At 44.0% G+C, this 16,683-nt stretch overlaps 1 protein-coding gene across 1 annotated transcript; it reads right to left on the bottom strand.

The window, feature by feature from the left end:
* Positions 1-515: 515 nt before the first annotated feature.
* On the bottom strand, positions 516-3,298 carry LOC134181440 (probable serine/threonine-protein kinase drkC). The gene is made up of 2 exons (XM_062648718.1): positions 2,466-3,298; positions 516-1,079 (listed from the first exon to the last, which is right to left on the bottom strand). The coding sequence occupies exons 1-2, from the start codon at positions 3,278-3,280 to the stop codon at positions 839-841; spliced, it is 1,056 nt and encodes a 351-aa protein (XP_062504702.1). The 5' UTR covers positions 3,281-3,298; the 3' UTR covers positions 516-838.
* Between the last annotated feature and the right edge of the window lie 13,385 nt (positions 3,299-16,683).

Raw genomic sequence — 16,683 nt, 5'->3', positions numbered from 1 at the left:
TGTTTGAAGTTCAGTGCAGCAACAGCATATGCCATCCAGCACTATTGCTTGGCTGTAATTTATGTTTTCAATACAAATTTCTTTCAATCTTTGGCAACTTTTACTGGTGCCTGGACGTCATGTTACTGCATGGGATGTACTTCAGCTCCAGTGACATCTAGTTTTTTAGCTGGATTGCACTGAGGAACTTTGTTTGATGAATTGTGTTTTGCTTATTGTTTAGTGCGTTGACTCACTGTTTTTGGTTTAAATGTTTAAATACAAGCGATGGTATTATTATCTATTCTGATGTGCACGTGCCAGAACCGTTGGCCGCGAACTCCAGACCGCTTTTGGAGAATGGTGCTAATAGCAGCCTACAAAAGAATAAGATAAACACCTTTCTGGTGTTTGGGTAACACTAAACGACGGTTGTTTTAAGCACCATGAAATAGTGTAACAGTTTTACACCAGATTGCGGTGCTTTCCTGCACGCTTGCGAGTGTCAGTATAACGACAGCATCTTTGCACGTAATTTGGTGTTTGAAGAACACCTTTGTTTTAACAGTGTATATATAGTGTACCCTAGACCGGAAGAAGGCTCCGATAGCTAATCTACTGGCAAACGTTCACTTATTGAAAGTGATCAGGCTATAGCCTGCATAACAAGCCTGACCTGCTTCGCCCAACCCTGTCATTATAATAATTCACAATTAACTCTCATGTCCTAGAAATCGCATTTGCTCTTTACTAACTAGTATACACAAAGGTCATTGCAAAAATATCTAGAAAAGATGTGTTAGCGTATTGGTCCGTGCACCTCTATCTTCCATCTTGCCACCATTCTAACAAGTCTTGATTACTGATCTTTGCAGTGCATAGATTCTAGTCGAGATACGATGCTCGTGAATTGAGGTCTCGCTTCTGGCTTGTGTTGCCAACATTCCTCCATCAGCTTGCGAAAGATTTTGCACGCGTCGTTTGGTGTCGGTGGTCTGATTCCCGCCAACACGTCGCATTCCACTTGAGCGTCGAACTTGTATTTTGACCCTGAAAACGGAATCTCTCTCGTCAAAATCTCCCAAACGACAATGGCAAAGCTACAAAAGCACAAAGTCAACAAAATAGAGCATAACCAGCGCTGCAACTAGTATAATTGAAGATGTGTTCATTTCAACAGCTATAGCTGAGCTTTCTGAAAACCACGGTATCTAAGATTGTCGCAAAAATTAAGAGAACACTCCGTCGTTAGCGTTGCGCCCACGCAAACTTGATTGCATATCTACGCAGTCAAGATAGAAGGTTGGTCTGAACTACAGGCAAAGCTGGATATGAGAGCTCTAGGTATTAGCAGCGAGAACAGAGAGCTCGAGCACACGATGGTCATGTGGAAAACATTCCGTCAACGCGCGTTAACGCTAGGGGCCTCGTTACTATCAAATGCTAGAAGACACTCGCGAGACGTTGGAAAAATGTGCCCGTGAATTATGAAACGGGCGCATGCAAGGCTGAAGGGACCGACTGCAATGCATTTGTGCGTTTGCACTTATCACGTGACCTAATTATTGCTTACCACGTGATCATCGTATGCTCTCTGTTTTCACGCTGCTATGCAGTGCTCGCGTGTTCAAACCTGGTTTTGTGAAAAACGTAACCTACTTGGTGCCTTCGACAAGATGACGAGTTGGTTTGCACGTGACCCAAACTTTGCTTCAACAACGAGATTGCAAAATCTCTTTCGTACGTTTTACGGTGACTAGGCTTTGATATCCAGCTTTGCCTGTAGTTCAGCCCAATCTTCCAGCTTGATTGCGTATAGTATGCAATCAAGTTTGTGGGGGCCTAGCGCTAAACGACGGAGTGTACCTCTAGCTAGGAGTTTATAGAAACACCATTTTTTCTTAATTAAATAAGCTAGTGCATGCGCTACTGTAAAATCTATCTAAAATCGTAGACAAAGCGAATGTCGTTTTATGTGACCACAAAGTAGGTAACGCCGCTAAAATAGTCTGTAAATGTCAAAAATATTACATACGGGACATGGAAGTCGCTCCTGGGTAAATACACAGTGTCTAGAGACTATAATATAGTGCTCCATTACAGTGATTGATTTCGAGAGAGCAGATGGACACAAGTGTATATAGATTTCGTTGTTTATTTCCTACAATTAAGACCCGGTAATTACATGAAAACATAAAGTCTGTTTGGTAAAACTGTAAACGTTGACAGTTCGTCCACTGTCTGTGATTCCCATGCATGTACGACCAAACGCAAATATCGCTTCGTACTTTGACCGCACTAAGGGCGTGGCACATTGCTGAGCGTGGCATGCAGACACAGTCGACCATCCATTTTTTCACATGCACAATCTCTGCAGACCGGAAGTAAGGGAAGCTCTATTTTTAAGTTAAGTATCTTACTCCCTAAGTCACGTGAATTTTACAGATTTTATTTTAATAATTTATAGCTGAAACTAGAACACGTACCTGTAGACATCAGTCGGTGTCCCGTATGACATGTTTTTCCACACCTCCGGGGAACGCCATCGGGCTGTCCCAATGTGTTTGCTCGTTAGATACGAGCATTCGTCTAGCAGCTGCTTCGAGTCTTTCTCTTCGTCCGTGTTCGACTGCTTTTGAAATCGTTTGTCTTTTGTCGCTCTCGCTTGGTCCGGCTGCGGTATGAGACGAGCCGATCCAAAATCTGCGACCTTCACCTGCCAGTTGAGGCTGAGCAACAAGTTGGCGCTCTTTAAATCACGATGTATTCTTGGCGGTTTCAGCGTATGTAAGTAGTCCATACCCTTTGCTGCTTCGAGAACAAAGCGCAACTTCTGTTTCGCACATAATTCTACTTCTTTCTTGTGGAGCAGCGAACACAGGGCTCCTCCTCCCATGTACTCCAACACGAGAAACGGTTGATCCTTGTTGTATTGCCCGGCGCCTATAAACATGACGATGTTAGGATGTCGAACCGTCCTCATGAATTGTATCTCTCTGAGGAACTCTCTACGGACGTCGTCCCACTCCACCATGACGAGCTGCAACTGTTTGACGGCGACCGTCCAGTCTCGGTAGGTCGCCTTGTGTACTTGCCCGTATCCGCCCGGGCAGTCCTCGTCAAGGCGACTAATCATTTCGATCTCAGGCGTGCGAATCGTGAACGCCTTTCGCGTCTCTTCGAGCTCTTTCTCCGTCCGTGTTCTCGCTCTCCGATGTCTCACAGTTCGAATACAGCAACAAGAAAGTGACGTGACAATCAAAATGGCTAGAAATGGCACGAGAGTCACTAGGATGAGCATCGCCTGGCTCACATTATTGCATCGGTTTCCGGTGAAACCAAACGAGCAGATACAAACTGCACTGACGTCGTTTTTTGTAGAGTTAACTTTACATGTCCCGTGTAAACAGTAGGCTGGATCGCATGTACAACTTGATCGTGACGTCATTCCACATTCTTTCGTTGTCGTACCGATCGGACATCTGATGCATTCTCCGACTTCGAGATAGTTAGAGTAATACGTTCCAGTCGAGCATTGCTGGCACGTGTTATCAAAAGGTCCGTTAGACGGCGCAGATCCAGAGGAACAGTTTGCTCCCATCAACGTCAGTCTGTCTCTCACCGATCTGTTTTTGCCAACGGTTTTTTCATAAAATATCAGGAGACCGTTCCATAACCCGAGGGCTAATGTGATTGTTGATCTGTTCGCGATCAGTAGAACGGTTGTCTCTCCCGTGACAACACTAATCATCTTCCTCACACTGGACGCTCTCACCAACTTGTTATTCTCATAACTATCCTCCACAACAATCACTTTGCTTCTACCATAGGGTAAAATAGAGTTGCTGCAGATGGTAGCCGATTTCCGGCTGTACACGGATTGATTTTTCCCATCGGATTGCGTTAGTTGTCTCCACCGACGGACAGATACATTCAATATCCACATGTCGGACAAGCATTTTTGAGTGAATGCGTGTCTCCCGCCGTGTATTACTAGTTCGTCGTTTACGATCAGCGAGCTGTGTCCAAATCGAGCACCTGGAAAATTTGGGTGCACGACGGCAGTATGTGGCAGTATCTCTTGCCACGCTAGTAAGCCATCGTTTGTCAACTGAAGTTGCCACACATCCGACAAGGCTTGTTGTGAATCGGAATATCCTCCAAAGAGAAAGAGTGTCGACCCATTCGGAGCACCTGTTAGACTACAACCAGCTCGTGCTAGAGGCCAATATCTGCCATCCCTGATTTGGTTCCACAGACGCAGTTTTGTGTCGTAGACCCACAAATCGTCTGACACCTTCCCGTCCACGCGTTTCCCGCCAAATATTATCAGACTTGATCCGGTCACAGTGCCACAGCTACAGATATAAGCACTAGGAGTTTTCTCTGGCTTTATTAGCCACCACGTTTTGCTGGGTATGGAGAGTGTCCATAGAGCACCTCCAGACATCAAACCACCATACAGGTAAAACGTATTTGCGCTGTAATCGTACAGAGACACGTGATATCTTAAAGCACGTGGACTCACTCTCGGGAAACTCTTCTCCGTCGTCACAAACCTAGGCCACCTTTCGTTCAACTCCAAGTGATTGTTTATATAAACAGGCGTGTAGACACTCACAGATACGCGTGACCGACTCGTCTTCCAATAGAATCGGACGAGTTCCGACGTCGTCTCATTTTCGATCATTTGCCACGCACATGCGCCGGGCTTAGGCGACCATTGTCGTTTCGAGTCTAGTTCGATCCATCTGTAATGCGACTCATCTTTGAGCGATACGGCTAGGACGTTGCGATAGTCGTACGTCAACAACAGCTTGTCTCTCCACACACTGATCGAGTTTGTGTTGCAATTTGTCTTTCGGATTTTTGTCATATTATAGAACGCCTTGTAGGACGGAATCCAGTTTGACTGTCGACCCGGGATTAATTTGGAAACGGGAATATACTCCAGATCTTTGTAGTATGAAGGGGTGAATCCACGTGGTGCAAAGTATATTGCCTCATCTCTCTTGTCAGACACAGCTATCTGCCCAACCACTGAATACGGAAGACGCATTTCGCTGTAACGACTCTTCCAGTGACACTGCATGTTGTCGTCCTCTATGTTGCTGCAGAACAGTTCCATCGTGAATGAACTTATGACTTGGCGGATAAACACGGATCCATAGAACAGCACGGATCCGGCGCATGCGCATCGCGCGTCTTCGCACTTCGATTCCCGCCGCAGTACGGAAGCGGTGTAGAAGATACTAATCGGAGTTCTCTCGTCGAAGGGAGAATCGACGCTCACGCGCCTCCACGTCTCCGTTCGCCCGTCGAACAGCCAGACATTCTCCACGTTGTACATAAAGATGACGTAGACGTCGCATAGCGATGGCAACACTTCGAAACCGGTCGCCGCAGCCACCGGTAAACGTTCCAGTCTGTCCGGCAGTCGAAACCAAGAATTAGTCGACGGTGTGTATATCCAGGTTTCGCTGAGAAGACCGTTTTCGTCTGCGCCTCCTACTAGTAGGACTTTGGTCAATTTGTCGTTGCCGTTGCGTTTATATGTCGATACGAAAGAATAGTTCCGGCGAGTCGGATAGTTTCGATTCCAAAACGACTTGTTTTGATAGCGCAAATCGTCGATGTATGATGAAACGCCTTGTGGCAATCTAGGGCTCGATTTGATAATTTTGTTTGATGTGCTTGATACCACCAGTCTTGAGTATGTTAGTGAAATGAGGAGTAATAGGATTCCAACGTTGATGACTATCGTTTCAGAGTGAAACTAAAAAACAATAATATTTGTTAAATAATAGTGATAATAAGTAATTAAAATGCAGTAGATATTTGTTAGATAAAATGTAGTTTTGTATAGACAGTGTGTGTGTGTGTGTGTGTGTGTGTGTGTGTGTGTGTGTGTGTGTGTGTGTGTGTGTGTGTGTTTGTGTTCGTGTCTGCGTGTGTGTGTGTGTTTGTTTATTTGTTTGTGTATGTATGTGTGTGCTTGTTTGTTTGTTTGTGTGTGAGCATTTGTGTGCGTTTGTGTGTTTGTGTGTGTGTGTGTGTGTGTGTGTGTGTGTGTGTGTGTGTGTAAAATTTGACCTTACATCTAGTTACTAAAAACACGTTTTCCACTCAAAAATTTGTGCGCACGCTTCTATGTCCTGTCAACAAGCTACATTTATTTTCTGGTTTAAACAATTTAGTAATAATTTGCCGATAATAATTAGTATAAACACTAGTCAGTGACGTAGGCGTAGTCAAGACTGATAAGATGAGGGGATATATTGTGGTCCCACTGTCGCCTTATACGGGAACTGCAAGCACCACAGCGCTTTACCAGAGCCATAGAGAGAGAGAGTTGCGACATGACGAGTCCCGGTCTTTCGATCACGTGATTACGTGGGCGTCATGTTTTATCCAACTGCGCGTGTACAGTTCCCTGTTAGCAAAGCTCTCGGCGTGGTTTTGAGTTGGTTCCTTTGCAATGCCCTGTTGTTCTGCGTGGGGATGCTCGAATAGACCAGAGATGGGATTTATGATGTTTGTGTTTCCCCGCAATCCAGCTCTGGAGGCAAGAGTGAAACGAAAGAACTGGGTGGCATCGTCATCGTCGTTTCTTTGTGAGGTAATCGATGTTGTAGTAAAGTGTGGTTCCATCCTTTTACAAAGTTTGCTGTCACAGCAAACTGCTAGAGAGATATCTAGGTACGTGTAGCTGTTGCATGAAAGATGTTAGTGGTTAGTTCTAGACATAGGCTAAACGGCATACACGTGTTTGATAGTCAATTACAGGGTTGTGGAGCCAAGCTGCTTCAACTAAGCTTTCCGCCACTATATGGTTGACAGTGTGTCCCCATACGGGTACGCCTTGGTGCTGGCCATTGAAGGTGGATGAGGCACTGGGACACCTTGGTATGTATAGTGGTTCTTTACGTTCGTCCTCTCTGTCTGTTTTCTATGGCTTGGTCTAATGATCATGGATGCCTAATAGCATATCTGTGTGCTTTCTCTAGGGTCCACTTTGATGTGTCTCAGTTTGAAGGTAAGAGGTTGATGGAAAGAGGAAACTGAAGCCCAACGCTGTGCTTACAATTTTTTCTCACCGAACGAGTTCCTGCTCAGAGAAAGCCTCCGACTGAAAGAAGTGCCCTGTCAAACCCAGCAGCTCCATCTGACCACACCTATTGTGAACATGGTCAACTATCACCTTGTGAAGGTTAGTGTTACTCTTTCGCTGAATGTTGTTTAACAACGTTAGACAGAGTTGACTCCACCCCGGGTGGGTCAGAGTCCTGGTCTGATGACCGTCTCCTAAGGTTCACGCATGCACAAACTTGGTCTCTGATCCTCGTGCTGGGGCCAGACTTTCCCTCAGGCAAGTCTGGCGAAGTTCGTCCAGTGAAGGTATCTGACGGTGAAGTTACCTGGTGATACATAAGACTATGAATATCCGACGAAGGTAAGGAGTCAAGTAAGTGCCCGCAACAATACAATAGTACTGAGTTACCAAGTCAATTCTGTTGCAACTTCTGGAGGTTATGCTTAGACCCTACGAAATTACTTCTGTGTTTCTCATCCAGTGAGACTCTTAATTAACTACGTTTGCCCAAGCAAAGAGTAGAAAAGATCATGGGTGATCTCCATCATCATATCATGGGCTAAACACGTAGCAGATGTTGTGAAATGCTTGGTCTATCAATCATTCCAGAGCACAGCCTTGTCTGTGTGTGGGATAGTACCAGTCACATCAACTTAGGTATGTCTATACCCTTTTGTCACCTGGCTCATTAGGATGAGATTTGTCAGAATATTATTGAGGAAGAACAGCTTAGTTCATTCACACTTGTTAACAGAAAGACAAAATCCCTCTAAAGATGTTGGATTTGTGATGTGAAAACACACATGGTCCCAAATAAATATTCACAATATATTATTGTGGCTTCATCTGAAGTGCAAGGCATCTTGGCACATTTCTGTGTGCAAACAAGAAATACATGAAATTTTAGAATTTTTCAAACTGAATGAGAAACACAAATAATTGTATGGCCTAATATAACTACAGTTGTTATTTTAGGTACAACGTGTACATGTAGTTTATAGTAAGACTCAAATTGTGAACTTGGTAGTTGCTACTGATGGTTAACAACTTGATGTAATTAGACAAATTCATGTTTCAGTCGTGTAACACGTGGCTTTTTTTGCAGCTGATCTTGAACAAGCACTAGATGAAGAGGTACCTAGCAGTGAAATTGGTGTGTCTGCTATGTACTATACTATAAAAGATATAGTATACAGAATCAAAAGAACTGGAGCTGTAGTTAGATTATTTAGTTATGTCTACCTTAGCTGCGGCATACGTAGTATATTGATGATTACCAGGCGTCGATTTGTAAGTGATCATGTCACACAGTAAGCAGAAACAATATCGTACGTGGTTAGATCTGTGGGCGGTCTGATCCCCGAGGCTACGTGCGCGCAGAGATACAAAAGAGCCTGAAACCTGGCCGTTACGAACTCCTTGAAGCTAACTTATTGGTTGCAGATCTCTTTTGTGTTTAAGATCAGATTCGAGTAGCCCTGCAAGGACTAAACCCAAATGGCTCAGAGCAATGACGGTATCGAATGGAAAGGCGATCGAGAAAATATACTACTGGCTGGGCTACAGCCGTCAAAATCAGGTAGTCGTTTCGTCTTGAGTAGTGCACTGTTTACCCTAGTTCTCGAGTTTCGTCGTAGTCGCTACAATTTTTACGTCATTTTTTATCTTGCGCGGCTAAATAAAACATGGCGTCCAAATCCGGGTTGTCGCAACTATAAAGGGCTCTGCACTTTACAGTAGCCTCGTACCCAGCCGCTCTTGCTCACCGGGCGCGCAAGAGGGCCTGGGTACGAGGCTACACGTAACAGGTGCTGCACGTTGCAGCTCACTTTTCCACAAATTGTTGCGTAGGAAATGTCAGTAATAACTGGATATTAAAACTTGCAATACTTGCAAGACATCGGTTTCTAATTGCCTACATCTGTGATGCACTCAAGCGACACAGCAATGCTAGCCTACGCAATTACCCTACCTAGACTATTAGCATTTCTAACAAGACTAGCCAGAATCACACGTCACAGCCTACGTCGAATAGCTAACCAAGACAATACCACAGGGACACGGATGTAGCACTCAAGAAACGCCGGAAACGACCTTTCCAAACGTTGCTGAACCCAACGTGCTTCAACAGGCTGCTTGCCCATATTACAAGAAAGCTGATTTGAGAGTCTGATTCAAAAGGAATGCTACAAACTAAAGCGAAAAGCAGTGTTGTGCTTGGTAAACTGTAGTTCACACGCGCGCACGCACACACACACACACACACACACACACACACACACACAAGCACGCACACACACACATGCACACACACACACACACACACACACACACGCTCGCACACACACACACACACACACACACACACACACACACACACACACACACACACACACACACACACACACACACATTGTATACAAAGAACAAGGCATCAGCTGTACTTGTAAGGTGCTATGACTATAGCGGTTACCTGTTTCCTGCGATGCCAACTCATCTTGATGATGAAATAGTTCTAGATGTCGAGACGCAAAATCCCCTGTTGATAACAGACCGTTGCAATAGTCTTCAACACCAAGTGCTTCGATCACACAGACAGTTGCAACTCACCGACTGCTAGGAATTACGCAAAGTTCGACTTATGACTGTACTTTGTGGTCTGCTATTCCAAGTCTGTGGGATGCTATTAATAATTGGATTCTGCGATCAGTCACACGTATAGGTTTATTCCTTCTCAGAATGTTCCCGAATAGAGTCTGAGACGTTGTTCTATAGCAAAGGTCACACCATGGCAGAATGTGGTGTGACCAGTTTTCACATGCCATATAACCTACGCCACAAAGCACATGTAGTATTATTTTTAGTCTTGCACAGCCCCTCTTACAGTCCGTCAGCCAAGGCTTGGTTTTGCGGAGGCGAGAATTTATTTTTCATATCCGGGAGCTTTCCGCCTTTCTAGGCGTCGTTGCGTTCGAAATTCTACTGGAAAGGACACTAGGGTAAAGATCACTGTCTGTAGAAGATGTGCACGTAAAGGACAACATTTTGGCTAAGTCTTATCCAATAAAACTGACGAGAGACTGGCGTACTTGCGACTAATCACGTGGTAGCGTCTCGCTAGTTTTTGAGCACACTGCCGTCTCTTGGCGTTTTCTCATCAACAACCTAGTAAATTGTAAAGAAGGCATGTGATCGCGTTTTTCTGCATTCTAAAATCTGGTGTGCATCTACAAACACAGGAGGTTTCTGACCCCAAACTTGACGCACTGTGCAGTAATGGGAGTAAGGAATCGTCAAGTAGAAACCACAGTTCTGCGCCTCAGCAGTCTTTAAGGTGGGATATCGCTACTCTGTTGAGATTTCTTTGCGCTGAGTGCTGTTTTCAACGAGTTTCGATATTCCTTTACTTCTTTGTAATATGAGTTCCTAGTGTTCGCTTGTTCTGTTCTTCTGTAACTTTAACAAATTGATTTTCGAGTTTGTTGATAGTTGTAAGTGTTTTGATAATATAAGGAGTCATAAGTAGCCAAGGGGATTAATGATGAAGAGATGTAGAGGCTGAACTGCTTGTTCATGCATTTTAATACATATTCCACATATGCATCTAGTATGGGAAGAGAAAAAGTGGAGAAACTGTTTATCCTGGAAGAGATTGCCAGTCTTGTGCTAGATGTGGCACCACTGCAGAAATCCAGAAAATTGAAATCAAATCAACCCATAGTCTTGCTTGTGTCACAAATGTGAACAATAATCCCTCAGTATTAATTGTTATCAAATATCACTATCATACGACCATAAATTCATTTACTAGAGGAATAATGAGTATGTACTACAAGTATATGCAGATGAGATCAATTTTCCACTAATTATAAGGCATGTAACTGCAGTTTATTATTAATAGATAGTTATTAAGTTTATTGATTAGTTGATTAATTGTTGCACAGTCATTACCTGAATATACTGTACTAGACATGTTCAATAGTCTAATTTGTTGCTGTGATACAGACCTGCGTTGTGCACTACATCAGACAATTCTTATAGGACATGTCTAGATGAACATTTAATTAGCCAAAAGCTAAACAGTAGAATACGCTAGCAAGTAGTTTGACAAGTTGTACAGTGTGTACAGTAGCCTTACATTCAGTCACTGCCGATTCTGGCGTGGCTTTGACGTTAGCATCAGCGGGAATGCAAGGTAATTACAACAAGTGACATTCGTAGATATGAGCACACGGCCGTCTCAAAGAATCTAGTTTTCTGACAACACCATACGATGATAGCACGGTAGACAAGCTTCTAGTGAGAAAGGCGTCTAGTGGTGTGTCGACTCAACGGTGTTGCAGTGCGTAGTTGAGTTGCCACTTCCGGCTTCGCATGACGTTCACCATGCAACTTTCCTTTCTCAAAACAAGGTCTCAAATCGCGCTGTTGACTTCGCAGGTGTTCGAACAACGAGCCCGTATGTCATACAATATAATTATAACACATGTCTTTCGGGACCGCCGATGAGTCTTAATTCATGTATTGCAACAAGATGCGTATTTCGTCGTGGCGGAGCACGTGGAGCTACATGCGGGAGTGCGGACCGGCGCGCTAGAAAATAAAAGCGAGGTCCTACGGGACGTTGGCTGATGGACTGCTTAACGCGCGCGGGAGAAGCGGTGAGGAGCGGTGCCCGCACGCGAAAGAAGGTTAGTTGTGTGGTATGTGTGGCACAGCGCATCTAGGTGCGTGATGCATGACTGTCTGTGTACGAATTGCATACATTTGTAAATCAATGTTTACATATTAACACGGTCAGTGGGTCTTTCGGCCATTTAAAATTTAAAATTATTAATTTTTAATTTAAATTTTTTTTAAATTTAATTTTTCAATTTTTTGCATTAAAATTATAAATTTTTAATTTAACGTTACCAATTTTTAAAAATTTGCGTTGAATTTTTAAATTTTAATTTTTTTACATATCAAAATTTAAAATTTTATTATTTCAAATTTGTAAATTTTTTTTAGATGCAGAATATTAGAATTTGCTTTGCCGACAAGAAAGCGGACGTAGGTGTATATATGAACTGATGGCCGGATTTGAACTAACAGAAATTGAACGCTCATCCGTTCTATCAAATAATTTGAGTACATCAGAAAAGAAAATTGGAAGAACGAGTAGCAGTGTACGCGGTAGGGAGTCCATTGGACGGCGTAGGGGTGCATTCCAACGCGTGCTGATACGCTGATTCAATTAAACTAGGCGCGGTTTCTGCTAATCACATCAACACGTTTCTTGTACCGTGTTTCTGCACCTGTACGTACGCCGCTTCAGACAGTTACTAATGTTTAGTAACTCGAAGTGCATGGTCACGTCGTTACTGTAGATGTAGGAGTACGATTGGCCCAACTGCAAGTTGCACTTCATGTCTACATTTTGTACATCACATAGAACACTACCCGATAGCGCAGATAGAACCTCTACAACCTCATGCTGTGTCTCTCCTGTGCCGTGGGAACAGAACCCACACTGACTACAAGTGAATTTCGAGACCAAATAGTAAAGGTGGACACGCACGCAGTGCTCATGGCAGGAGGGCCTAGGGAACGTACGTGTACCGTACTGCTGACACGCCCCTCGCCTCGACGGTACCGCTAGCCTCGTACCAGACCCTATCACGCCCCGTATAACACGACAACGCCGGAGAGGGTCTGGGATCATACCGCCTACCGTTTATGCTATTAAATGATCAAACTAGCTCGTATGTCACCAAGCCTTAGGCTACTAATACAATTAGTATAATAGTTATTCTCATGTGTCACACGGAATGTCTTGCAACAGACTTGACCTTCCATTCGTACTCTACTTGTTTCCTTTCAGTGTTGGTATCCTGTCTCTACGCAAGCTCTACGTATTTGCCAACCTCTCTGGGAAAGAGGACTTCCTCTCCAAGAGACTCTAGAGCGGAAGTCAACACCGTGTCTGACAGCACGCTCTGCCAGGCTCCAAATGTTCCCGAATCGTACTCGAGCTTCCCGATTTGTATTGTTCTCGTAGACTAGCACAGCAATAGAGCGGCGCCTAGTGCATCCCTAGTCCAACTACCTAGACTGCTGATCGAATCACATTGGACCTCACAGCTTCAGATAACGTAAATCGAACTCAGGATCGAGCTCCCTCTGTGAATGAATCTCTTTCCATGCGGCAAGGTGGGTCTCTTCTCATGCAGCTGTACAAGGAACGAAATGTAAACAGTAAATGTATGCAATTGGATATCACAGCTAGCATAACTTTGATGGAAGGATAGATTCATAATTAACTAAGAGCATGAAAGTGTTGGCATTGGAGACGTGGGGTGACACTAGGTGAAGAAAGTAGGCGGTATGATCCTAGACCCTCTCCGGCGTTGTCGTGTTATACGGAAACCGGGCACGACGGCGCGAGAGGGTCTGGTACGAGGCTAGGTGCCGCTTCCAACTACTAAACTACATTTATGTATGTCGTACTGTACCGACAGACTAGTCGCCAATTCAATACCAACTAACTTTACACAAGCAGCGTACTGCATGATCGCGTGAATTACGTTTGTACTGTATCGTAACCTTTCTACATAGTCTCTACTTAGCTAAGAATGCAACAACACGCAGCTAGAGATCCTCTAGTATCAGTATCAACATCAATTAGGGGTTTCCTCCTGTATCGTTGAAGAACGCCCCACACTACACATAGAACAGACGCATACACGCACACACAATAAACCGAGTTTTGTGTCCAGGATATTGAGCGTAGTAAGGCACAGGATTTATTTGCCGATGAACTAGTTGCTGCCTACTTCCATGTTATCCAGGAGCAACTTGTCTTAGAATGCGTCCAATGCATTTGTCACTAACTCTAAGTCCTCCTGCTTGAAGATACCCTTTCATCATCTTTCTTCCGTACGCTGGACAAACCTACGTAGAGACGTGTACTAACGGCAAAAGTCTCCATCTGTTTATACGGGTTTAGTAAAAAGAGAACATATTACTTCTATAGCAGCTGCCTGGACTACCAGCCTCGTATCAACGTCAGATAATGCAGAACGATAATAAATGTTTTGCTCGTGACAAAATCGTCTAACGGATCGTTCAGAAAAACCTTTGACTCCAGAATGTCTTCTTAGAAGTATATAACTTATGTTTGAGTGCGATAGCCCAGCCTTCACCATTTCTTGAATTTCTCTCTCGTCCATCCGTGACTCAATTTGATACGATGTGCCTAGACTGTAAGTGCTTCTAATTGGTTGGGAATCCCCAAGTTTGTCGCGTCTGCATGGCTGTCCGGAAACTCGCGTATCTGCCTACGTAGCTACCAAAATTTAGTTAGTCGGCGCTGTCAGCTCTCACGATCCAGGAGAATTTCCGAAGCACCATCGACCACCAACGTGATTGTGCCCTCCACAACCTCGTAATGCTAGCGATCTTGCCGAACACGTGACAGCATTCTTTCAACGCACGCTCTCCGGATCAACCCCTACCGAGTGCTAAACGATGCCTTTGACTCGGATCCGTCGTTTATTGTGTGTGCATGTGATTTAGCCTCGGCCTTTCAGACCCTTGAATCGTCGCTACACGGGTCTGGGAGGCCGATGTTAGTGTGGGGGCGTCCTTCAACGATACAGGAGAAAACCCTTAATTGATGTTGATACTGATACTAACTCTATGCGATCATGCAGTACGTTGCTTGTGTAAAGTTAATTGGTATTGAATTGGCGACCAGTCTGCCGGTACAGTACGACATACGTAAATGTAGTAGTTGGACACGGTACCGTCGAGGGGAGGGGCGTGTCAGCAGTACGGTACACGTACGTTCCCTAGGCCCTCCTGCCATGAGCACTGCGTGCGTGTCCACCTTTACTATTTGGTCTCGTAATTCACTTGTAGTCAGTGTGGATTCTGTTCCCACGGCACAGAGACACAGCATGAGGTTGTAGAGGTTCTATCTGCGCTATCGGGTAGTGTTCTATGTGATGTACAAAATGTAGACATGAAGTGCAACTTGCAGTTGGGCCAATCGTACTCCTACATCTACAGTAACGACGTGACCATGCACTTCCAGTTACTAAACATTAGTAACTGTCTGAAGCGGCGTACAGGTGCAGAAACACGGTACAAGAAACGTGTTGATGTGATTAGCAGAAACCGCGCCTAGTTTAATTGAATCAGCGTATCAGCACGCGTTGGAATGCACCCCTACGCCGTCCAATGGACTCCCTACCGCGTACACTGCTACTCGTTCTTCCAATTTTCTTTTCTGATGTACTCAAATTATTTGATAGAACGGATGAGCGTTCAATTTCTGTTAGTTCAAATCCGGCCATCAGTTCATATATACACCTACTTCCGCTTTCTTGTCGGCAAAGCAAATTCTAATATACTGCACCTAAAAATTTACAAATTTGAAATAATAAAATTTTAAATTTTAATATATTAAAAAAATTAAAATTTAAAAATTTAATGCAAATTTTTTAAAATTGGTAACGTTAAGTTAAAAATTTATAATTTTAATACAAAAAATTGAGAAATTGAATTTCTAAAATTTAAATTTTAAATTTTAAATGGCCGAAAGACCCACTGACCCTGGAATTATTGCAATACGCTATGTAACAACCAGCTGTTTTTGTTTAATTAATTAAATTTAGTGAAAGTATGTACAGGCTGCCAGTGTGCACACCACCTGTAGAGCTATCTGCCTCTAACTTTATATCTCACTACATACACGCCCCATCCTTCGTACAGGCAAGGTAGTGTAGAGTTCTGACGGAAGAAGACACAATCTGTGGACTCGTCACGTGCTGTCTTTGTTGCGAGGTCCCGGATGTCCTAAATAAATTCGAATCTTGCTCTTCGCACTTTTTCGATAGAGATCGACACACTCCTCGTGTAGCGCTTGGTACAGAAAACGTGTAGGTTGGATTCGGTGCAAATTCAATCAGAATTTGGATGGAAACTAACGAAAGCGATAGAAGAGTAGCGCTTCAATCGACAAGAAATATTTAATTGCTCGAAGCTTTGCGACACGAGACTGATGTGGGAGTGTGTTCGAATGAACTGGGATGTGTAGCGTTTGCGTAATCGAGAAAATTTTCCGGGGTTGATCTCTTGAGAGGGGATCTTGTACATAATATTTTTTAAATTTTTTACGACAACTTTCTACTTTACTGCCGAGTGTGCATGCCTATTTTGGTTGCGAACGGACAAAGGACGCGTCTGCGTATCGCGAACACACACACACACACACACACACACACACACACACACACACACGCATACACACACATACACACACACACACACACACACACACACACACACATACACACACACACACACACACACACACACACACACACACACATACACACGCATACACACACACACACACACACACACACACACACACACATACACACGCATACACACACACACACACACACACACACACACACACACACACACACACACACACACACACACACACACACACACACACACACACACACACACACACACACACACACACACACACACACACATACACACGCATACACACACACACACACACACACACACACACACACACACACACACAC

This window comes from Corticium candelabrum, chromosome 6 (genome assembly GCF_963422355.1).
Source record: "Corticium candelabrum chromosome 6, ooCorCand1.1, whole genome shotgun sequence".
NCBI classification, from domain to species: Eukaryota; Metazoa; Porifera; class Homoscleromorpha; order Homosclerophorida; family Plakinidae; genus Corticium; species Corticium candelabrum.
This window is presented reverse-complemented; position numbering and strand designations above follow the sequence as displayed.

Excerpts from the sequence above, each read along its gene's own strand:
- LOC134181440 (XM_062648718.1), bottom strand. The coding sequence starts at position 3,280 with ATGCTCATCCTAGTGACTCTCGTGCCATTTCTAGCCATTTTGATTGTC. Across the intron at positions 1,080-2,465 it reads ACACCGACTGATGTCTACAG|CTTTGCCATTGTCGTTTGGG; the intron begins GTACGTGTTCTA and ends GTGCTTTTGTAG.